Source organism: Sphaerodactylus townsendi, linkage group LG16 (genome assembly GCF_021028975.2).
Source record: "Sphaerodactylus townsendi isolate TG3544 linkage group LG16, MPM_Stown_v2.3, whole genome shotgun sequence".
In the NCBI taxonomy this organism is placed as follows: Eukaryota; Metazoa; Chordata; class Lepidosauria; order Squamata; family Sphaerodactylidae; genus Sphaerodactylus; species Sphaerodactylus townsendi.
The window spans coordinates 12,089,972-12,113,346 of NC_059440.1; the positions used below are offsets into that span (position 1 = coordinate 12,089,972).

The 23,375-nt window shown below is 48.7% G+C and overlaps 1 protein-coding gene and 1 pseudogene across 1 annotated transcript in view; both read right to left on the reverse strand.

The window, feature by feature from the left end:
* Positions 1-19,800, reverse strand: part of GALNT17 (polypeptide N-acetylgalactosaminyltransferase 17) — a 206,986-nt gene extending 187,186 nt beyond the window's left edge. The window contains exon 1 of the mRNA XM_048519282.1: positions 18,235-19,800. Within this exon, the coding sequence (XP_048375239.1) occupies positions 18,235-18,472 (238 nt within the window). The 5' untranslated portion in view covers positions 18,473-19,800. The remainder of the gene's footprint in view (positions 1-18,234) is intronic.
* A 3,456-nt stretch (positions 19,801-23,256) lies between these two features.
* On the reverse strand, positions 23,257-23,375 carry LOC125446092 (annotated as a pseudogene).

Genomic DNA, 23,375 nt, shown 5'->3' on the forward strand with positions numbered 1-23,375 from the left:
ATCCATCCATCCATCCATCCATCCATCCATCCATCCATCCATCCATCCATCCATCCATCCATCCATCCATCCATCCATCCATCCATCCATCAAACCATCCATCCATCCATCCATCCATCCATCCATCCATCCATCCATCCATCCATCCATCCATCCATCCATCCATCCATCCATCCATCCATCCATCCATCCATCCATCCAGTCAGTCAGTCAGTCAGTCAGTCAGTCAGTCAGTCAGTCAGTCAGTCAGTCAGTCAGTCAGTCAGTCAGTCAGTCAGTCGATTTGTTATACCGCCCACCCCTGGAGGGCTCTGGGTGGTGTACAGAAAATGAAACTATTAAAAAGATATAATACAATAGAACAATTAATACTGAAATAGTTAAATCATTAAATACCACATCAAAACAAAATAAAGAAATCTAACATCAGAGGGCACATTCTATTCCCCCCGGGGGGAGACTGGGCACAATACAGCGACAACCAGTTATGATGGTACGTGGGGGGTAGCAGGGGAGGCAATCAGTAACCAGCCTCCCCAAAGGCCCAGTGGAACAACTCTGTTTTACAGGCCCTGTGGAACTGTCCAAGGTTCTGCAGGGCCCTGATGGTCAGAGGGAGAGTGTTCCACCAGACAGTAAAAGCCCTGGGCTGGGTAGAGGCTAGTCACATCATTGAGGGGCCAGGGACCACCAGCAAGTTTATGGTTGGCAACCATATCTTTGGCATATCTGGGCGGAAACGGAGGTGGATTCCTTGTGCCTTCAGTTTCAACCAGGCAGACTGAAAAGGTTGCCGAACAGCACGAAAAACAATCTCCTTATACACGGGGCATCTCTTGTGAAGATGAGTCACCCAAATGAGTGACTAAAGTTAAATCAAAGATGGTAAATTAGCAGGTCTTGAAGCACCACTTTCAAATACCCTTTAAAAAAAACTCCCCTCGACTCCTCTTTTATTTTGAGAGCACTTCCAAGAGGCGGGGGTTTTTGAAAAAGAAATTAGAGAGTAATTTGGCAAAAGTGGAAGTACTGCTCTAATTTGACAATCTGATGCAGGAAAAGACGGCAAGAGAGGCAGGGACAATGCTGAAAAGTTGTTGAAAACTAACCTCTTCATCTCTCTGTTCCGTGAAGATGTGGGGAGGAGCATAGCTGTGCTAGTGGAAGCATTACTTTTGTGGCTGAAACGGTCCAGACTTTTCAGCTGAACCTCAGCCATTCAGAGGTTGGATGCGTTCAATACATCACAGGCCACACCTTGTTCTAAAGATGCAAATCCAACCTCTTGTCGAGACAAGGCCCGTCATAAAGGTAGTACCCCTTCACTCCAATAAACACACTTTGCAGTGGAACACGGTAGTATATAAGGTAGAGAGCCAGTGTGGTGTAGTGGTTAAGAGCAGGTAGATTCTAATCTGGATTAGAACCGGGTTTGATTCCCCACTCCTCCACCTGAGTGGCGGAGGCTTATCTGGTGAACCAGCTGTGTTTCCGCACTCCTACATTCCTGCTGGATGACCTTGGGTTAGTCACAGTTCTTCAGAGCTCTCTGAGCCCCACCTAACTCACAAGATGTCTGTTGTGGGAAGAGGAAGGAGCTTGACAGCCACCTTAAGTGTCCTTAAGGGTGAGAAAGGTGAGGTATAAATCCAAACTCTTCTTCTCTCTCTCTCTCTACTAGAGAGGTGAAATGGTTGTAAGAACAGCATCCCTGCAGGATTGGACTGAAAGGCTATGATGGCCCGTTCCAATTTTCCCACAGTGGACAACCAAATGTGTCCAGGCCATGGGTTATGAGAGGGATCAGCCAGCGTGGTGTAATGGTTAAGAGCAGCGGACTCCAATTTGGAGACCTGGGTTTGATTCTCCACTCCTCCACATAAAGCCTGCTGAAGGAGACGAGTTGGGTTTTTATACCCCACCTTTCTCTATCAAAAAGAGTATCCAAGTGGCTTACAGTCACCTCCACTCTCAATGCGCATCTAATGAAGTAGGTAAGGCTGACAGAATTCTGAGAGAACCGTGTCTGTCCCAAAATCCCCCAGCAGGCTGCATGTGGAGGAGTGGGGAATCTAATCTAGTTCTCCAGATTAGAGTTCACTGCTCCTAACCACTACACCTCACTGGGCGATCTTGGGCCAGTCATAGTTCTTCCACAACTCTCTCAGCCCCAAAAGACGCCTGTTGTGGGGATGGAGTGGAGTGGCAGAAGGGGATTAATATATCAACGCCTTTGCTTGAGTGGCAAGCAAAGCCTTATTTGGAGTGCTGCTGTTTTATGTCACTCAGCCACTCAGAAAGCACCCCAAATATTCTCAAATGACCAAACGCTCCTGAGTGTCCAATGGGAACATTTGCAAGAAGAGATCGCAAGAAGATGTTGGTTTAAACATGGCCATGTTTGCCCTTCATCACATGGCAGGTGGTTTGCTACCATTAGCTTGGACACAAAAATCTTATGACATGAATGGAAGGGCCAGTGGTTGATTGTTCTTCCCACTTGAAGCCCCTCTGCATCCTCTAAAAAGACCTTCAAGGAAGATCAAGAGATATTCCATGAGGCTTTTTAGGAGTGTAAATGGAGCAGCAGTGGCGTAGTGGTTAAGAGCAAGTGTACTCTAATCTGGAGGAACCAGGTTTGATTCCCCGCTCTGCCGCTTGAGCTGTGGAGGCTTATCTGGGGAATTCAGATTAGCCTGTACACATCAATGCATGCCAGCTGGGTGACCTTGGGCTAGTCACAGTTCTTCTGAGCTCTCTCCACCCCACCTACCTCACAGGGTTTTTGTTGTGAGTGGGGAAGGAAAAGGAGTTTGTAAGCCCCTTTGAGTCTCCTTCAGGAGAGAAAGGGGGGATATCAATCCAACTCTCCTCCTCCTCCTCCTCCTCCTCCTCCTCCTCCTCCTCCTCCTCCTCCTCAATAGAAATCAGTGATGAGCAGAAATGCCTTCCATTTGCCTGGCAGAATCTTTTCGGTGTTAATTCATTCTTGCTTTAGGATATACTAACTGATCACTATGGTGTTTCTTCTGGCTTACATTTAGGGAAGTAACAGTTGGTGTATTCCTTTTATTCTGCAAAAAGTTCACTTGAATTTGGCTTCAATCTTCCGGCAGATCATTCTGTGACGAAAATAAGCTACGCTGGTCTTTAAAAGAGAAATTGAATAAATAAATAAGAAAAGGGGGAAAAGAATCCCTTCAAGTTGATAGAGATTTTGTTTGTTTCCTAACGGATTATGTCCCAGGGTATATTTAAAACTGAAAAAAAAAGCAGCCAAATTCTTCTAAAAACAATCCTCTTAGGAGTTACTTTCATTGGAAAACATGTTTACAGTCTCTCTCAACAAGGCAATCCCAAGGCACCATACAAAACAAATTTAAAGATCACATTCAAATCCTCTAAAAACACACAGTAGAATAAAAATTAGCTAAAGATAGCAATCACATCACCAACTTTGGGGAACTTTGTAAGTTCCTCAATACAGGCTATTTACACACATGTGGTTTCCTTCACTTTGAGCAGACATTTCCTTCAGGTTTGATTCTTGGTTACGCACCCGTTTTCCCCTCCTCGCTACTCATTCCCGCTGTCAGATCAAAGAATCCCTGTGGTTTCCAAATGTTCTTCAAGTGAACCTTTGCAAGGAAATGTTCCAAATGTTCTTTCTCTCTCTTTGCAGGGAAAGCAAAGGAGATCACCATGCGTTTAGCTTTCCTTGGGTTTTCTCACTCCTTCCCCTGCCCAGACTGGTTCCTCCCACTCTTTGGCCCACTGTTTCAGAATGAGCAGAAGGGCCCTTTGTTCATTTCATTGCTAAAGGTCTATCACTGGATTGGTGAACAAACCCAGCTAAATTCACTAAACTGATCTAGCAAAGTAATGCCAGGCCAAAGATGTAACAAAAAGGGTCTGAGGAAGCCCCACTTCAAAACAAGCAGAAGTGCTTTCTCCCCCATAAGGAGACTCAAAGGGGCTGACAATCTCCTTTACCTTACACCTCCCCCCCCAACAACAAACACTCTGTGAGGTAGGTGGGGTGGAGAGAGCTCAGAAGAACTGTGACTAGCCCAAGGTCACCCAGCTGGCGTGTGTTGGAGTGCACAGGCTAATCTGAATTCCCCAGGTAAGCCTCCACGGCTCAAGTGGCACAGCGGGGAATCAAACCCGGTTCCTCCAGATTAGCATGCACTTGCTCTTAACCACTACGCCACAAAAAGGTCACAGAAAATGAATCCCGCAGTGAGGAGTGGTAAACTGCAGTAGTGCAGTCAAAACTTTGCTCACCATCTGAGTTTGTAGCCGATGGAAGTCGGTTTCAGGTAGCCCGCTCAAGGTTGGATCTGCCTTCCATCAGCTTGCTGGCAATAGAGTGTAGATGGCTGTGGAAGGCAATGGCAAATCAGCCTGAAAACAAAGTCTGCCTAGTAAACGTCGTGTTGTGATGTCACCCCTTGGGTTAGTAATACGCAGGGGATTTCCATTCCCTTTTACAAAAGAAAAGCCATGCATAGGAGGGAGCCGCCAAAGGGAAAAAAATCAAAACCACAGCCCTTCTAACCAGCAGCTATTGTAGCTATTTTAAAGTACAAATTGTGTTTTCAGAAACCCGAGTAGCCCTATCCAATTCCTGTTTGTCTAGACAGTCATTGAAGCAGATGGATCAAGTTCTAACCTGCGATAGGCGACAACCTCAAACAGCATTTAGAAAGCAATGAAAGGCTGTTGGATTGTTTTTCCAAAAACGAAAGGAGCTGAAGCGTTGGTTACAAAACATTATCGCTAATAAAATATTAACCTTCCAGCGGGCTGCAGTTGTCAGTAGGAAATAAAAGCTCATTTCCTTCATGGTAGCTACTCATGAAAATGTTGCAAGGGAGATGATTGGGGTGGGAGGGAGGGAGAGGCCAGCTTATAATAATATTTTATAACATATGGATTGGCTTCAGGTGAATAGCCGTGTTGGTCTGCAGTAAAACGGTGAGATTCAAGTTCAGTAAAACCTGAAAGAACAACTAGGTTTCCAGTGTAGAAGCTTTTGGAAGTCCATATGGATTGGTGAACCCCTTGCAATAAGAACATAAGAACATAAGAACGAGCCAGCTGGATCAGACCAGAGTCCATCTAGTCCAGCTCTCTGCTACTCGCAGTGGCCCACCAGGTGCCATTGGGAGCTCACATGCAGGATGTGAAAGCAATGGCCTTCTGCGGCTGTTGCTCCCGAGCACCTGGTCTGTTAAGGCATTTGCAATCTCAGATCAAAGAGGATCAAGATTGGTAGCCATAGATCGACTTCTCCTCCATAAATCTGTCCAAGCCCCTTTCAAAGCTATCCAGGTTAGTGGCCATCACCACCTCCTGTGGCAGCATATTCCAAACACCAATCACACGTTGTGTGAAGAAGTGTTTCCTTTTATTAGTCCTTATTCTTCCCCCCAGCATTTTCAATGAATGCCCCCTGGTTCTAGTATTGTGAGAAAGAGAGAAAAATTTCTCTCTGTCAACATTTACTACCCCATGCATAATTTTATAGACTTCAATCATATCCCCCCTCAGCCATCTCCTCTCCAAACTAAAGAGTCCCAATAACTCTGCAACCTCCCCGAGCAATAGTCCCTCTAAGGCAGCGGCTCTCAACCTGTGGGTCACGACCCCTTTGGGGGTCCAACGACCCTTTCACAGGGATTGCCTAAGACTCTCTGCATCAGTGTTCTCCATCTGTAAAATTGATAAATGTTAGGGTTGGGGTCACCACAACATGAGGAACTGTAATACAGTCGCGGCATTAGGAAGGTTGAGAACCACTGCTCTAAGGCTTCCATACCACTGAGTGGCACCTCACTGCTTCTGAGCAGAACTGAGCCGCCAGTGAGAGTACCCCCTGCTGGATGGCTGCCCAACCTGCATGGCACCAATACAGTGTCTGTGCAGCCATACGACTATGCAGCTCACAGGGAATGTTGCCCCCAAGGGTTCCTGGCTCTCAGATTGGGAGCCATCGATGTATGTCAAACGTATAATAAATGGGTACTATTCATGGGGACAGCAGTTACAGTGAGAAAGCTGCACATTTTATGGAAACTCATGGTGTGTGGCCACGGGAAATCGAGTACACAAGGGAGAAGCACAATCAAAACTGGAATTTTCAGGTTTAATGAGAGCTCAATAGTGATGAGAGTTTTAAAACTAACTCTTATACAAAATTCTGGCCCCTGGAGCTTCAGGGAAAAATTTGTACAAGCTGGGGGCCATGTACTCTGCCATCTATGTTAGGTGGAATTCTAACAAGGCCCTCTGGTCACTCACAAGCCATGTGAATACATGCCACCTTTTTTGTCCAAATGAGGGCTGCCAAACAGAACATGATATCATTACTACCCACAATCAAAAAGAGACAGTATAATAAAACGATGAGAGCCCTGCTGGATGAAACTAATGCCCCACGTAGTCCACCATGCTTTGTCTGAAGTGGCCAACCAGATGCCTTCAATCAGACTGCAAACAAGGAAGGGCTATGTCTGGGTCCTGCCTTTTCCCAAAAAGAGTGGGAAAGCAAACCGAGAAGCTACATCCCACCGGAGCTTCATGGCCAATGAGAGGCCAGAGGCTGGGTGGGGGGGAGAAAGCTGATTGGTTGTTGTTGAGTTCAGAAATAAAATAAATACTGGAACTGAGGACACGAATCCTCAGTTCCGGCATCCTATAGTTAGGGTGACATAAATCAATAAAGTTCCTTTTCTAAAGCTAGCTTTGTCTGAGTGTGTTCAACCTTACAGGCTATGGCTCAGGGGCCAAGCATCTATACCAGGGGTAGGGAACCTGCGGCTCTCCAGATGTTCAGGAACTACAATTCCCATCAGCCTCTGTCAGCATGGCCAATTGGCCATGCTGGTAGGGGCTGATGGGAATTGTAGTTCCTGAACATCTGGAGAGCCGCAGGTTCCCTACCCCTGATCTATACCATACACAGGAAGTCACAAGTTCAATCCCCAGCATTGCCAATTAAAAGGACCAGGTAGCAGGTGAAATGGAAGATCTCTGCCTAGCACCATGGACAGCTCCTGTTGGCCAGAAGAGACAAGATAGACCTCAACAGACCAAATGTCTGGCTCAGTGTTTCCCAACCTTTTCGAGGTCAGGGTACCCTTGACCTCACTCTTCATATCTCATGGTACCCCTGCCGCCACCCTCCACCCTCCCCTCCCATTGCCCCTGCTTGCCACTCCCCCACCTTCCCCTCCCAGGGTGAAGGGAAGCACTGAGGGTGGTGGTGGCTGCTGACCTTGTGGCAGGCCCTGCCCCATGGGCCAACTCCATGTCCTTGCTGGTGCCTGTGGGAGACACCACAAAAATTAGGGGGGGCGGTAGTGTTGCTGCGGTACCCCTGGGACATGCTCACGGCACCCCAGGGTACCACGGAACCCTGGTTGAGAATGGCTGGTCTGGCTCATTATAAGGCAGCCTCATCATACAATCAAAGCCATCCCCATCCCCTAGTTGATGGCTAGGTGGGGAGGGGGAAATCTAGTGGCATCCTGTTTCAGCACAAGCTTTTTTGTCACCTGTCACAGCACAGCCTACTGATCAGTGCAGCTTCCTTTGTGAAATGCGTCTGATCCGAAAGCAGTCTAAACCTGATGATATTTTCCAGTTATTCTCAATGGACCTGCAAAGTATTACCCAGAGTATATCTTCTTATGTTATGCTAAAACATCCAACGGCTTCACCATTCCCCATCAAACCACACTAATGAATCGCTGTCAGCTGAGCACCTGCAAACATCAACCGCATCAACGGCAAGCACCAGCGTGCTTTGAACAGCGTCGCCGGTGAGCCTGCTGCTCTAGAGAGAGCAAGACGACAGCTCTCAGCCCTGAGAGGCTTACAATCTGAAAATTAGCATGAAAGGGAGTTGACAGAGGGAGAAGACAGCAGAAGATAAACAGAAGTCAACTTTGTGTCGATCCCGGCATCTTGCACATAGCTTTCCATAGGAAACAGAGACTGCAGGTTCATGCCAAACCACAGGGATTGGAAGGACAAGAGAGAGGTACCATCACAAAGGTGGGCTTGGAGATAGTTCTCCCTCAGAAGTGTTTCCGCACTCCTACATTCCTGCTGGGTGACCTTGGGCTAATCACAGTTCTCTCAGAACTCTCTCAGCCCCACCTACCTCGCAAGGTGTCTGTTGTGGGGAGAGGAAGGGAAAGGAGCTTGTAAACCACCTTGAGTCTCCTTACAGGAGAGAAAAGCAGGATATACATCCAAATTCTTCTTCTTCTTAATCCCCTTTTAAAAATCAATAGCTTTGTTTGGGCTTCAGCCAGAGAAGAGTCAGTGATAAAGCCAAGTCTTCATCTGAAACAAATAATCGATTGCTTCTGGTAGAGTACTTCGACAGTTCAGATCAGGATTTTTTTTTTTAAGGAAACGGAAAAAATTCAGTTTACTGCTTATTGAAAACATTTCAGCTTTGGCCTGTTTTCAGCACTGTAGACTGCTGGATCTCCATGGACAGCTCCCTTCTCTCAAGTGTTGATATAATGCATTCAGCTTCTTTGGTCAGCATATAGAAGCCCCACGGGAAATTCCCAAGGAAGCCATTAATCACACTGTTGCTGACTGAAGAAGAAAAGTTTGGATTTATACTCCACCTTTCTCTCCTGCAAGGAGACTCAAGGTGGTTTACAAGCTCCTTTCCCTTCCTCTCCCCACAACAGACACCTGGTGAGGTAGGTGGGGATGAGAGACTTCCGAAGAACTGTGACTAGCTAGCCCAAGGTCACCCAGCAGGAGTGTAGGAGTGTGGAAACACATCTGGTTCACCAGAGAAGCCTCTGTCACTCAGGTGGAGGATTGGTAATCAAACCCAGTTCTCCAGATTAGAATCCACGTGCCCTTAACCACTACACCATGCTGGCCCTCTCTTGGAACTGAAGAAAGCAGACTCAGACTTTCCCTATCAAGGTTAAAATAATGGAATTGTTTCCTTTGACTTCCAACTAATCGCTTGGTGCGTGCTCATCCACGAAACACCATACATCATCACAACAAATCTACTAGCGGCTTCCAGAACCTTAGGACTACAAAACCTATGGTGCAGTGCAACTGATGGTGAAATAAATTGTAACTGGGAGACTGTAGAAGGGATGAAATTAGGCTGTAACAGAAAACAGAAACAGAAAGCAGATGAGCACCATAACAAATTCAAATGGCAAATATGTTCACAAGAGAAAACAGGTTTTGGGACTGAACTTTTCATGGTAACAGCTTGATGCAGAAACTCTGAGCAGATCTGCCAAAAATTTCCAAAGAAACATGCTTGGAAATGAGAGCAATGTGTTTTTCTTAAAGGACAATGTCTAAGAGAGTCATGCAAATTCATCCAAGAGGGAGAAATTGTGCAAGTGACACAGATCTTGACCCTATCTGTGCTTCAACCGAGATAACTTGTTCAAGGGCAAGATGGTTCACGCTGCTCCTTCCATGATCAGATTGTGCATTTGCGGATCTTTTACAGTTGCCCACACATGTCCATCCACTGGAAGGCAGGTTCCAATATCTCCTCATTCATCATGTGTACCTTCTTCATCAATTCCTGCCCCTTCATGAGGATCCCATCCTGAACAATTTACAACAGTGAATAACAGACTTCTCTGTGTGATACACCTCTGAAGATGCCAGCCACAGATGCAGGCGAAATGTTAGGAACAAGATCCACCAGAGCACGGCCAAACAGCCCAGAAAACCCACAAGAACCAGATTTACAACAGGTTTCTTTCTCTTTCTGTGTCTGATGCAACTCTCCCCTCCACCTACGCTCCCCCCCCCACCACCACCACTGTAATCTTCTTTATATGAAACCTGGTAAAAGATTTTCCTCTCCGGGCATCTGAAGACCAGAGGCTCAGCTGGCAAAGGCTGGAATAAATGTTTTAAAGATTATATTTATTTATTTAAAATATTTTAAGCTGCCTTTTGACCCAGCTGAGGGACCCCAAGGTGGCTAACAATAGACTGCATGAACGCAAACTCTGCAATGAAAATATGAACTGAGTCCATGCCCAGTGTATAATTTATTCAGATTCTAACCTTAAACTGTTAGATATATTAGAATGAGTGATGAGTGCCAAGAGATTACATAGGTTATTAATATCATAATAGTGGCTTTATTAAAAAAACTTCTGACTGGCCTGCAGACCATAATGAAAACCGACTGACAAGGTTATGTGTATTGTGATTAAATGAATTAACATGTGAATTAACATGTGAACGGGAAAGAAGGTCAGTGAGAGTCCGGGAAGGAATGCCAGAGAAAAACAGGAAGGCATTCTATTGGCACAGGAAAGTGATAGAAGGGATAGAGGAATGTTTCTAGGGAGGAAATTCCACAGTTTGGTGCCATGACCAAGAAGGCCCTTTTTTGGGCTGTGACAAATCTGTATTGGGGGTCTCAGATAGTAGAGGCACCTGAAGAAGTGGCTCTGAAGTTGACCCTGATGGTTGGGTAGGTTCATACGGACTTTGTCTGTCTTTAAGGTGCCACTTGGCTACTGATGATTTACCCTGTGAGAGAGAAATGCACTAAAGATGAGGTTAAATACAGATTCAGATGGAGGTTAAAAGAACCCTTTTTAGGACTGGTTCTGGTGAAGGCATCAATATCTTGTACCCAACACTAGGAAGCTTCCTTTGGCCTTGCTATTAGAGGCTGGCTCAGGAATCGACCAGTGCGATTTCCACGTGAAAGTGTTTCCTCTACTTTGGTGTCCAAAATGGAGCAGGTTTTTTGGGATTATTCACACTAGAGCCATGGTGGCGAACCTAAGGCACTCCAGATGTCCATGGACTACAATTCCCATCAGCCCCTGCCAGCATGGTTAGATTGCTGCATGGTGGGGGGTAACCTTGAAGACTGTTCAAAACCTTCAATCAGTGCAAAAACACAGTAGCAAGATTATAAATGGGTGTCAGGGAATGGGAATACTTTACAACACTGCTGTAAAAAGCTGTGCTACCTGCCTTGCCACTCCTGGGGACAAAAGCCAAGTGCTAAGCGTTATGTTTAAAGTTATAAATCAGTGCTCCCTGATGGGGTGTCCATGGATACCTTTGTGCTCATCAGTGTTCTTCCTTGGCACCCACTGCCTTCTTCCCCAAAGCAAAAGAGATTGTTCTGTCTTCCTCATCAGAGCAGGTAACAATTTAGAAGATCCCAGAAGGCAGCACCTTATGTTAGCAGGGAATACCCTTTTGGAAACAGCTGCCCTCATTGTAACATGATGCTCAGCTTGGCCTCTCCTCATAAGTTATGACTGGTTCCAATTCACCCAGCAGTTATTTCATGGTTTGCCCTACTCCCATGACACCTACTACCTGTTCTCAAATGTCCAGAAAATGCCCACAGACTCAATAAGGTTGGAAACCTCTGTGATAAATGGCACAGGACTAGGTACTTAGAGACACGAGCAGTCCTTTATCATCTTACCATCCATTACGTTCATTGCCTTGCCCTTCCCTTCATCTTGAAAAGGCAAGGCGGAAGCGAAACTGGGCCTTTTCAATTACGTGTCCTTCATCTCCACAACTGTGGCTTTTCCTTAGGCACTCCAACAGTCTGGTTGAAGGGCTGGTTTTTGCTCAGCTCTGCTTTGGGCCGCATGGAACAGATAATAAGTGGCAACTGAATTATTTGTTGTTGGGGAAGGACCAAGGAGTTTCTAGTGATGTAGCCCCGTTTTTTATTTATTTATTTATTTAATTTTATTTTATTAGACTTTTATACCGCCCCATCCCCGAAGGGCTCTGGGCAGTGCACAGCATATAAAATACAATATAAAATAGGTAAACATGTAAAAGCAGCGATAAAAATTTCCAGTTCTTATTCCAAATATAAAGGCTCAAAAATATAAATTTAAATTTAAGGTGGCGTCCAGCGTTCCAATAATATAAAATCCCTCCCTCTCCACGGAAAAGGGAGGCATGGCGAGTCTCATTAGGTGATTAGTGGCCCAGATGTTAGGGGCCAAGGAAGGGGCACCATTAGCGGCTGGTTCCTCCAAAGGTCCGGCGGAACAGCTCCGTCTTACAGGCCCTGTGTGTTAGTAAATAAATACAGGAGATCAAATGGATAGGAGACCCTTCGTTTTTATGGAGGAATGTCAAAATAAGTTCTATTTTATATTTTAATTTTCTTATTTCTTTGTTTGTAGATAATTTGGAATTTTATTTTAGTTGGTGGGAATGGTTTAACGAGATATGATTGTCTCTTTTATATGAGCTAAAATCATCATTCTTTTCTTGTTCTTTGTTGTTGTTTTCTGTTTGAACTATTGTCGCTGAAGGAGTCCTGGGACAGGTGAATTGCTTTCTATTGGCATCTATATGTGTTATTAAAATCAAATAAAATATTTTTTTGAAAAGATAATTTGGAATTTGGCTTTTTATGACTTTTGGCTTACTGGTTGTTAAACTGTAAATAAATCTGACTGACTGACATTCCACACAGTCTGCCATTTTGGACTTGTTTACATTCATGTCTGACTATAATATTGTTGCTACTCAAAGCTGTATTTAGTTAGGCTTTTTTTTTAAAAAAAATCTAGCCTCTCCAAACAGTATTCCCTCCCTCCATCTCTATTCTCTGGAGATCTACTTTCAAAAAGTAGCCAAAGCTCCGGCGCAAAGCAAACAAGCAAAACAGCTTTGCAGTCTGAGAAGGAGGGAACAATGAAGATGAACCATAAATCTAGAAGCAGGAGAAATGACATATGTGTACAACTCTCTCGGCGTACGGCGGCCCTAGCACCCAAACCCACAAGTTGGGCCTTGTGGCAGGCAGCAGAGGCATAGCTGGGCCCAGTGTGCCCAGTGTGCATTCTGTATTTTCCACCCACATCTCCTCCATGGCACCCTGCCTTGTGCCCCCCCTTACCTTAGTTCAGCCTGGAAAAGCGGCCTGTTCCCTTCAGGCTGAAAACGGCCTGGTGGGAACTACACTTCCCATGAGACCATGTGTTTCGCAAAGTCTCCTGGGAAGTGTAGTTCCCACCAGGCTGTTTTCAGCCTGAAGGGAATAGGCCGCTTCTCCAGCCTGCACTGTTTCACTAAGGTAAGTGTGTGTGTGGGGTACTGGGGAGGGCGCCATGGGGTGGGTGGAGGGCAATTTTCCACTTCCCCCAGGCACATACCTGGTGCAACACATCCCCCACTGGTAGCTCCGCTTCTGGCAGCCAGTATAAAAGTGGACATTCCAGGGGTGTTCCTGGACGCAAAGGACTTTTGGCCCAGGAACATTTCCTCCCAGCGGTGTGGATTTATGCCACCAAAAAGGTGGCATAAGTCATTTTTTGCTATGGGCTTTCCTGGGTGAGAAAGGATTTTCTCTTTCTCTTTGGGTGGGAGACCACCCAAAAAGTTCAGGGCTGCAATGCAGAGGTGGGCCGTGACAAACCACCTGTTCGTCTCATGCCTTGAGAACCCTATGTGATCAACATCACTCAGCTGTGACTGGACTGTCCTTTCCACCATTATTACAAAAAGAGGAGCTAGCATGAGAAAAACTAGCAAGAAAATCCAATTTCTATTGCCTTCCACTGTACGTGTGAAGCACTTTTCAAAGAGGGATGGCCCCATCTTCCTCTTGTTGCAGAAAAGCAACCTCAAATGACAGGGCTTAGTTCCTTCCTTCCTTCCTTCCTTCCTTCCTTCCTTCCTTCCTTCCTTCCTTCCTTCCTTCCTTCCTTCCTTCCTTCCTTCCTTCCTTCCTTCCTTCCTGCCTGCCTGCCTGCCTGCCTGCCTGCCTGCCTGCCTGCCTGCCTGCCTGCCTCCCCCCCTCCACAGATGGTCATCACTGAGATGATGGGCATCACAAATACAAACAGGCCCGTACTGCATACTTCTCTGAACCTCCTACCCTGCAATGCCGATTCGCAGCTCCCAAATGTCACCTCCCTCCCTTCGCCTCTGTGCAATCATGCAGCCACTGAATGCTCGAGGGAAGAATCAAGGAAACTCAAGGCAGACAGCACAGGAAAGTCAACGGTGGCGATTTTACAACCCACAAGCCCAACTGCCTGGAAACCCTTTAAGACCCGAAGCCGTAAAAAATGCAGCATGTCGTCCCGAGCCTGCCTCAACTCGCAAATCTGCGGGGAGCACTTGGAGGAAGCGGGAGTCGTTTTTCTTTCTTTCTTTTTTGCGAGTAAGTTTTTAATTAGATCTCTCACCTAGATTCCTTACAACGGCTTCAGCCGTGTTCCTTCATCCCACACGGCACCTTTAAAACTCCCACTCGACATCTCAAAACCGTTGTACCTTGTGAGATTTTTAATAGAAACCTCCACAGTGCGCTATAAAGAAAAATGTGGCCCGAGGTTTTAATTAGCATCTGTCAAGGGTGAGGCATACAGGCTGCGGAGTTGCTCGGTTAACTTCTCCCGAACAGGCGTTCCAATGAACATTTTAAAGGCCCTCCATTTCCTAAATCTCCCAAGGTATTTCTCCGAATTAACAACCTGCACGCATCCCTGAACATATTTGTCATTTCTCCGCCCCCGAGCTCGAGTAGTACAACTTTTCCGACATCACAAAATTTCAGCTTTGTTTAAACAATCCCAGGGAATTCGGTTCTGTTGCCTTCCCGGCGTCCGTATCGCATGGATTCTCTACAGCTTGCAGAAAAATGCTGCTCAAATTGCCAGCTCAATCAGACACATGAAATATTAAAAATCACAAGCGGCCAACTGACAAAAGAAAACAAAATGCCCAAAGCTATGGCGCATCCTCGAGAAACGCAAAGAAAGTTTTACGCCAGCCGTCTCCCACGCTCGGTTCAAACACCGGCAACGAGGTTTATTTCAGGAACGCAGCAAATGCAGATGAGTTCCCCAGTGCCCCTGCAGTAGTGAAGTTCTAATAGGCATTTAAACATGCTTCTCCAGAGAGCATGCAAGCATGCATCAATCTGCAGGTGCAGCATGCGGCAGCAACTCACGACACGAAATGGGCAATGTCCTCCAGACTTTCTAGGCACCCACTCATCATGCGTTATTTGGCATGAGATGAAAGCAGACGCGTGCAGGCTTTGCTCAGAGTTAATCTTGGACACACAGACTCAGGCAGTGGCGATATCACTAGCTCAGATCCCTGGACCAGAAAGGTAGAGGATCGAAAGCACAGGGTTGCAGCAAACTGAAGAATGGGCTGTCGAGTTGCAACCAACCCATGGTGAACCAATCTATGGAACATTTAATGCAAGATATGAGCAGAGATCATTAGCCATTGCTTTCCTCCAAGTGGTCTCCCATCCAAGTAGTGGAAGAAGAAGAGTTTGGATTTATATCCCACCTCTCTCTCCTGTAAGGAGACTCAAGGTGGTTTACAAGCTCCTTTCCCTTCCTCTCCCCACAACAGACACCTTGTGAGGTAGGTAGGGCTGAGAGAGTTCCAAAGAACTGTGACTCACCCAAGGTCACCCAGCAGGAATGTAGGAGTGCGGAAACACATCTGGTTCACCAGAGAAGCCTCTGCCACTCAGGTGGAGGAGTGGGGAATCAAACCCGGTTCTCCAGATTAGAATCCACCTGTTTTTAACCACAACACCATGCTGGCTCTCTGCTTAGTTGATAAACTCAGACAAGCTTTACAGGGCTGGGCTATTCTGGCTACTGCATCAGAAGTGAAGCTGGCAGAAACAGCTGCCCTCATCACCCCGAAGGACTGTCCCTTAGAAGACAGCAAAGTTCTTTGTCAAAGGAGACTAAATCTAGTGGGTCAAAGTTACAGGAAAAGAGATCTTGGTTGAACATTAGGAATGGCTCTCAAATGGCAATGGAATCAACCACTTAGGGGGCGGTGGGCTCTCCTTTGCATGCTGGAAAAACCATTTGTCACAGATCTTCCAGCTGCTGTTTTCCTGCGGGTGGTTGGGCTGGTTGGCCTGTGAGAAGGTCCCTTCTGGCTTGAAGACTCCATGGTGGTTCTAAAGCAGCATTGGTAGTAGAGGAAATGAAACCCTCCTGCTGCTTCCTGGGAGCATGGTGCGCAGACATGGCTAGGACATGGGGCAAGATTATTTGTTGGTGTGCTGATGATTCCTTCACAGCCTCACCCTCCTTCTTGCCATAGCAGGAGAAGGTACAATATCTGCACGTCACAAGCAGTTACCTTGCAATATTGAAGGAAGTGAACAAAAGGCCTTGGGCTTTATTTGTTTGCGTTTGAGCACAGGAGACTAAATGGCCTTGGGCAAGACACAGCTGTCAATCTTAGTAAAAGTCGGAGTGACCAGCCCCATGGGATTTGTACCCCAGGAAGATACAGGTTACATACAGCCTTTAGTGTGTTGAATGGTACTCAGTGAATTCCAAAGAGGGAATTACCATCATATCATGATTGGGAACGAAAGAAACCTTTGGAAGACATTTACTCCAGTGGAGCTTCCCTCCCCACACCAAATTGAACACCTGACAGAAGAGCATCATAGCCTCCTGGCCTTGCTTTCAGTGAAATACCATTCATTGCCAACAGTTGCACCAAAAACAGAGGAATGGCTAACTCGACCACTAGGAAGCCATTGCTCAGAGCCAAAAAAACAATGTCAACTGCTCAAAACTCAGAGACAAACAAAGAGATGGATTGGCTGAAGCAGGATGAGAAAAATATCTGCTCTTGGGTATGCTACGGCAGGCAAGCAGGGACTTTTCCTTGAGAACAGTCTTCCCTACCAGTGAAAAGCCACAAGGTGAAGTAGAAGCGTATCTAGGGAAAATGTAGCCTGGTGCAAAATCAGAGTTTTCCGCCCACCCCTTCTCCGTACGGGTGGTCGCCCTCCCCCACCACGACCAAACAACATTTTTTCACACCATGTCATTCCAAGTCACCAAAGTGTATGGTCCCTGCAAAGCAGTGGAGGCACGTTGGAGGCAAATTTTCCGCCTCCATATCCATGTGACTAAATGGCAGCAGCCAGGGGACATTTGATCCTATATGTCCCACCGGGCAGTATGCCCCGCGATGAAGATAGCCTTAAATATGGTGGAAATGGTTGGGCACATGCATTCTCAGCCCGGAAACATGTCTTCAAGTGAACTCTGCTCTCATGCTTCAGAGAGTAACTTACTAGCACTGTGAGCATTTTTATTCCAGCATAAATTTGTATGGACTGGCCCATGATTTTTAATTCATAAATTTTTTAAGACAGACGTAGAAGCACTGGGTCATTACTGACCTATGAGTGGTGTCACATCACAAAGTTTACTAGGCAGACTTTGTTTACGAGGTGGTTTGCCAGTGCCTTCCCCAGTCATCTACACTTTACCCCTAGCAAGCTGGGTCCTCATTTTACTGACCTTGAAAGGATGGAAGGCTGAGTCAGCCTTGAGCCGGCTACCTGAAACTGACTCCTGCTGGGATCGAACTCAGGTTGTGAGCAGAGCTTAGACTGCAGTACTGCAGTTTACCGCTCTGTACCACGGAGGCTCCTGACCATAGAAACCTATCCTGGAGTAAAACCTTGCAAGCCTTTGAGGAGTCATAAAACCCCTGTTTATTTTTGCAGTTAGCGGACTAGCCTGGGCCAAAGTATCCGGAATGCGACTTTAGGTCAGAGGAGGTGGGTGAAATGTATTGTGTGAGGCCTCAGGCCGTAACAGTAATAACAAAAGCAACTGCCCAAGCAATAATAAAGATAACAGTAAAAGAAAACACAACAGGATTAGAAATGGTTGTAAAAGGTTCAGAACCAGGGCATAACATGGATGGACTTCAGACTCTTTTCTCATCCAGTATGTCAGTCTTCTTTCAACCCTTTGCTGACAGGCAACCTGAAATCCACAATGAAGTTTGTGGGTTGAAGGGATCTGATCTACACCCTATAAGAATTTCCCCCATGTTACAGAGAGTTTTAAAGACCTCAGTAGGAGATATCAGCAATAGGGGATCTACTCCACTAGCTTTCCTACCATCAGATCCTCTGAAGATGCCAGCCACAGATGCAGGCGAAACGTCAGGAGAAAATGCTACTGGAACACGGCCATGCAGCCCGGAAACCCCACAACCCCCCAGATATTGGCAGTCTTGATAAAGGAGCAAAGTTTGGGGTGAGGGGAGGGGGGGCAGATTAAGATGGTCAACAGATTCTGTGCAGTGTTTTGCGGCATCCCCAAAGAAGGACCATCACAGGCACAGAGGGGGACAGCTCCCCAAGACCCCAACCACCAAGGCTTGACCTACCATTGAGCTGCCGGTAGACGATGTCTTCGAGCAGGGAGAGCCGCTTCAAGACGGCATCTTGGATGGGGTTGACGGCGTGGACGGTCAAGTTGGCCACTTCCGCCCGGGGGTGAATCTCGTGGAAGGCGTCGCCGCTCTTGACCGCGATGGGCCGGCACTTGGCCAAGAAGAGGACGAAGCCCGCCACCGCGATCAAGTTGAGGATCAGCAAGACTTTCACGCGCCTCAAAGAAGCCATCAAAGAACATCCCAGGTGGGAAGCGCGACTCCGGCTGCGGGGCTTGGCGGACGCGGGGAGCAGAGCCGCGCTGGGACTTGCTGCTGGCCAGCTCCTGGGCGCGAGGAAGAGGAGCAGGCTGGAAGGGGCGCGCACATCCCCCAGCCGGGCGTCCTTGGCCAGAGTCCCTCCCCTCTCCCGGGCTTCAGCTGGGCTTATCTGCCCTGGTGACAGGGGTGAGTAAGCCGCCGCTTCTTGCAGGTGACGCTTCGGCAAGCCGGCTCACACGAGCAGGTGTCTCCTCGCCCGGAGAGCAAATGACTCATTGCTCCCTGCAAATGCCGTCGGGGGAGCCAGCAACTCCTCGGAGCCCCCCCGCCGCTCGCGGAACCGACGCGCTCTGGACCGCTGGTGCCCCCCTCCCTCCCTCCCTCCGCGATCCCTCGACGGTTCCGGGAAAGCAGACAGCCCGGACTCGCCTGCAAACTCTGGGCTTCTGGGGCGGACCGGGGAGAGCGCAGTTCCGAGCGGTGGGGTCCGGGGTGGTGGGGGCAGACCAGCCTGCGAAGGAAATCTTCCGCCTGAATCTTTGGAGAGGGGCAGGCGAGAAAGGGAGGCGCGCGTCCCTTCCCCCTTTCGAGGGGAGACAGGCTGAGATCGCCTCCTCGCGAGGAGGGGAGAGGGCTCTGGCCGGAAAGGTGCTGAAACACCCCCCCCTCCCAATTTCAGGCGACTCTCAGGTTTCTACCGGCGAGGAGCAAGGTCGAGAAGACGGGGGGGGGGAAAGGAGGGGGGCGCAGAGAAGACGAGGCACTCACGAAGTCCGAGAGCCGCCTTCTGAGAAGAAGGGGGGTGGGAGAGACGGAGAGAGGCCGGCGGCGGAAGAAGCCCCCCTCCCCGAATGGCCTTCGGGAGATGCTCCGCGCAGCGGGCTAGAGGTGAAATTGACCGGCTTCGCCCGGTGAAATTGACATTGCGGTAAAGGAGCCCAGGCAGCGCGGCTCGCCTCGCCTCGCCTCGCCTCTTCGCCCTTCCCGGATTTCGCGAACCGGGATCGCCCCGCAGCCGGTCGGCCAGCTGGGTGGGGGGCGACGGGGCTCCCTCCGGCCGGCTCCTCGGTGCGGCGGAGTCCCTCGTCCAGGCTGGAGGGGAGGAGAAGCAGGCTGGGGGCGTCCCCCGGGGGGGATCAGGTCATCGTGGCCTCGGCCAGGCTCTGCCCAGGCACCTGCCGGGAGAGGCCGCGGCGGCTGCTGCTGCTGCTCCCGGGGCGGGGGGTCCTGCGCGCCGCTCCCCGGTCCTGGCTTCCCATCGCCGCGGCCGCTGCTGCGCCCACTGCCGCGATTGGAGCCATCCGCTCGAGTGTGCCGGAGAAATTCCCCTCGCGCGGCTGCAAGGCGGCGTTGCAAGGAAAACCCGGGCTGGAGAGATGGAGGCCGGGGATCGGGGGGCAGCCGGCGACGCAGGGGCCGGGGGCTGGGGGTTTGGGCGGGCCCTGGCGCTAGGAGCACCCAGACCGACGTGCTGAAAGGAGGCATGACGGGGGAACGGAGGGGGCGGGAGGGCGAGGGTCTCTTGACCCCTGCCCTAGCCCCAGGCCGGATTCTGGTTCAGAGCCAGTGGTGGACTCCAATCTATGTTTGATTCTCCACTCCGCTGCATGAGCTGCAGAATCCTATCTGGTGACCTGGATTTGTTCTCCGCTCCTCCACATGAAGCCTGCTGGGCGAGCTTGGGCCAGCTGCAGTCCTCTCCGAACTCTCTCAGCCCCACCTGCCTCGCAAGGTGCCTGTTGTGGGGAGAGGAAGGGAAAAGGAGTTTGCTCTGAGACTCCTTGCGGTTGAGAAAAGCGGGGTATAAATCCAAACTCTTCTTCCCCGGGGAGACTTGGGAGCCTAAAGTGACAAGCAATTGTGGCCCACCAAGGTGCTTGGGCCGGTTCCCCCAACCATCGGCTAACATTCAGGCCTGCAAATACAAGGCAAAGAAGAGACTCCCATGTCTGTGATCCCTGCTTTTCAGATTGTCTCATTGCAAGTGTGTGTGGGGGGGTGGGGGGGTGGGGGGGTGGCAGGGGTCTGATGGAAACAGTTCCTCCCCTCCCTCATTTCTTTCAAGTACACTCAGATGTCTGCTGGCAGGGAGCAGTAATGGCCGATGAGGGGGCGAGAGGGTGGGGAACACCAGACCCTCAAAGCAGTCCAAGATCTCTCCTTTCAAGAAGCAACGGCAGAGGACTACGTGTCATTACTTTGTCCCGGGCCCAGCTACAAAACCTGGCACCGGTTCACTCTGCATATGAACAGGGTAGGATTTATTTTCTGTTGGCTCTGGAAAGGGATTTTCTCCCAATTGCTTTGGCAGATCTTAAGCTGTTCCCCTGGCAGCGCTCTCTCTCTCTCTTTTAAAAAAAAATCTGCCTGGCAGGCAGAAGTCCAGCAGGTGAAGTTTTCCACACGCTGGCATAATGCATTGCTAGCTGGACTGCTGCCCTTAATATTAAAAGAGTTCCCCCTGGTGGGAGCCTGGCAAATCTACTAGAGTAGCAGAAACCGCCACCATCTGGAAACACCCTCTGGCTTGTCTCCGAGATCGTTCCAGGCGGCTCCAGCAGAGTGGAAGGAAGATCCTATTCCTTTCTTGCAAGAAGGCTGAGATGGTGCGTTAGACCACGAGGAGCGAGATGGTTCCACTGGACTTCCCGTCTTGTCTCTTAAGAAGAGGTGGAAGGGGGTGAAGCTGCTTGTGACACAGAGGTACATTATGTCACCTGGCAAAGAATATCCCAGTAAGCCCCTTTAAAATGAGACATTGCTTTTCTGTAGGTCAGCTGACAATCCTGCACTTGAAGCGTCTTCATACTCAGCATTCACACACTTGTGCATTGAGCGCACGTTCCCTTTCGGTCAGATTCTTGGTTTTGCACACATTTTCCTCTCTTCAGAACGCACTGTGCTCAGTTTTGACTTTGCACTGTTTACTGAAGAGAGAACCAGCATAAGAGCAGGTTCACTCTAATCTGGAGGGTGGGGTTTGATTCCCTGCTCTGCCACTTGAGCTGGGGAGGCTTATCTGGGGAACCAGATGCGTTTCCGCACTCCCGCATTCCTGCTGGGTGACCTTGGGCTAGTCACACTTCTCTCTGAACTTCCTCACCAGGTGTCTGTTGTGGGGAGGGGAAGGGAAAGGAGATTGTAAGCCCCTTTGAGTCTCCTTACAGGAGAGAAGGGGAGGGGATATAAATCCAACTTTCTTCTTCTTTCTTCTTCACCTGTGAAAATGTAAGTTTTTGTCTCGCTTTGCAGGAAAAATGAAGAAGACATGTGCATTTAGCTTCATTTGGGTTTTCCACTTTTCCCTGCCTTCATGGGAGTAATTTCACCCACTCTTTGGGGCATTTTAACCTTCTAAAGGTATCCACAGGCTCAACAGGGTTGGGAACCTCTGCTCTAAGGCATATTACACTGTTAACAATGAAGAAAGTGGATTACAAATGTAGACTTGGGTGGGCAGTCACGTTAATCTGTTGTAGAAGAGCAAGAGTCTTGTAGCTGCTTAAAGGCAAAGAAGATTTCAAGAATGTAAGCTCTTGAGAATCAAAACTCCTGTAGTTGGCAACTAACAAGGAAATGTTACCTTTTGAAAACTTATACCCTGAAAATCTTCTTGGTCTTAAAGGTATGACTGGACTCAAATCTTTCAAAGATAAAGACATGGCTATAAAAGTGAGATGATGTCATGATCAGCCCCTGTTTGATCCTGCCATGTCTCCTGTCTGGGATGTGGGAACCTTTCTCTTCTCATTCCCCCTCCCTGCTGTGCTTACATTTTTCCACTTTGCTTCTCAGGCCTTACCAGCTCATTGGACACAGTAGTGTGGAATGTAGACTGTTTTTGCCCTGGAGGGGAGGAAGGTTTCTTCTTCTCTGGACCATGGGACTGGAGGGAACTGGTAGTCAGGGATGGGGTGACATAGCATGGGGATGATGTGGAATATAATGGTGGCTGCAATGCTGGCTATGCGCAGTTCTGGCAATAGACATCTAAATGCTTATTCCTGATGCTGTTTCATAATAAAGAAATCAACTAAATGCAGAGTCTTGTTATTGAACAGTCCAGGGGCAAGACAGATGGCACCTAGAATGCAAGTCTACAATACTATTCCATTATAAAGGTGCTCTACTGCACTGTTGAAGACCCCCCTGCAGGGGCGTACCGCCCATGGGGACATGTGAGGTCACATATCCCCAGGCGGCATCCATTTAATCACACGGGGGTGGAAAATTGCCCCCTCACCTCTCTGGCGGAGAGGCACCTCCACCTGGACTTCTCGTTCTGCCAGTCATAGTGGCCCCCTCTGGGCTCTCCCAGCTTGCCGCAACCTTCCCAGCTTCAGCGGAGGAGGAGGAGGCTTCAGCACGCCTGCAGCTGGCTTCCCCTCGCTTGGCCCAACCTGGTCTGGCTCAGTCGTCCCACCACAGAGAGCAGCTGGAAGGAAACGGCTCTTTGCCCCGAGTCGACGTGGATGAGGCCCTCAAGAGGTTCCGACATGGCTGAGAGGAGGTTTGGGAGGAGCCCGGTGTGTGTGTGTGCGTGCGTGCGTGCAGAAAACTCAAGTTTGGGCGTGCATGTGGAAAACTCAGTTCATGCCACGGGCTCCATTTTCTGTTGATATGCCACTGCCCCCTGGCACAGAGTGGTAAGCTGCAACACTGCCTTCAAAAGCTCTGCTCATGATCCCCACAAAAGTCGGTTTCAGGTAGCCAGCTCAAGGTTGACTCAGCCTTCCATCCTTCCAAGGATGCAAAGGACTACAGCATCCGGTATTCCCAGGCGGTCTCCCATCCAAGTACTAACCAGGCCTGACCCTGCTTAGCTTCCAAGATCAGCCGAGATCAGGCGTGTTCAGGGCGGTATGGCCATAGGC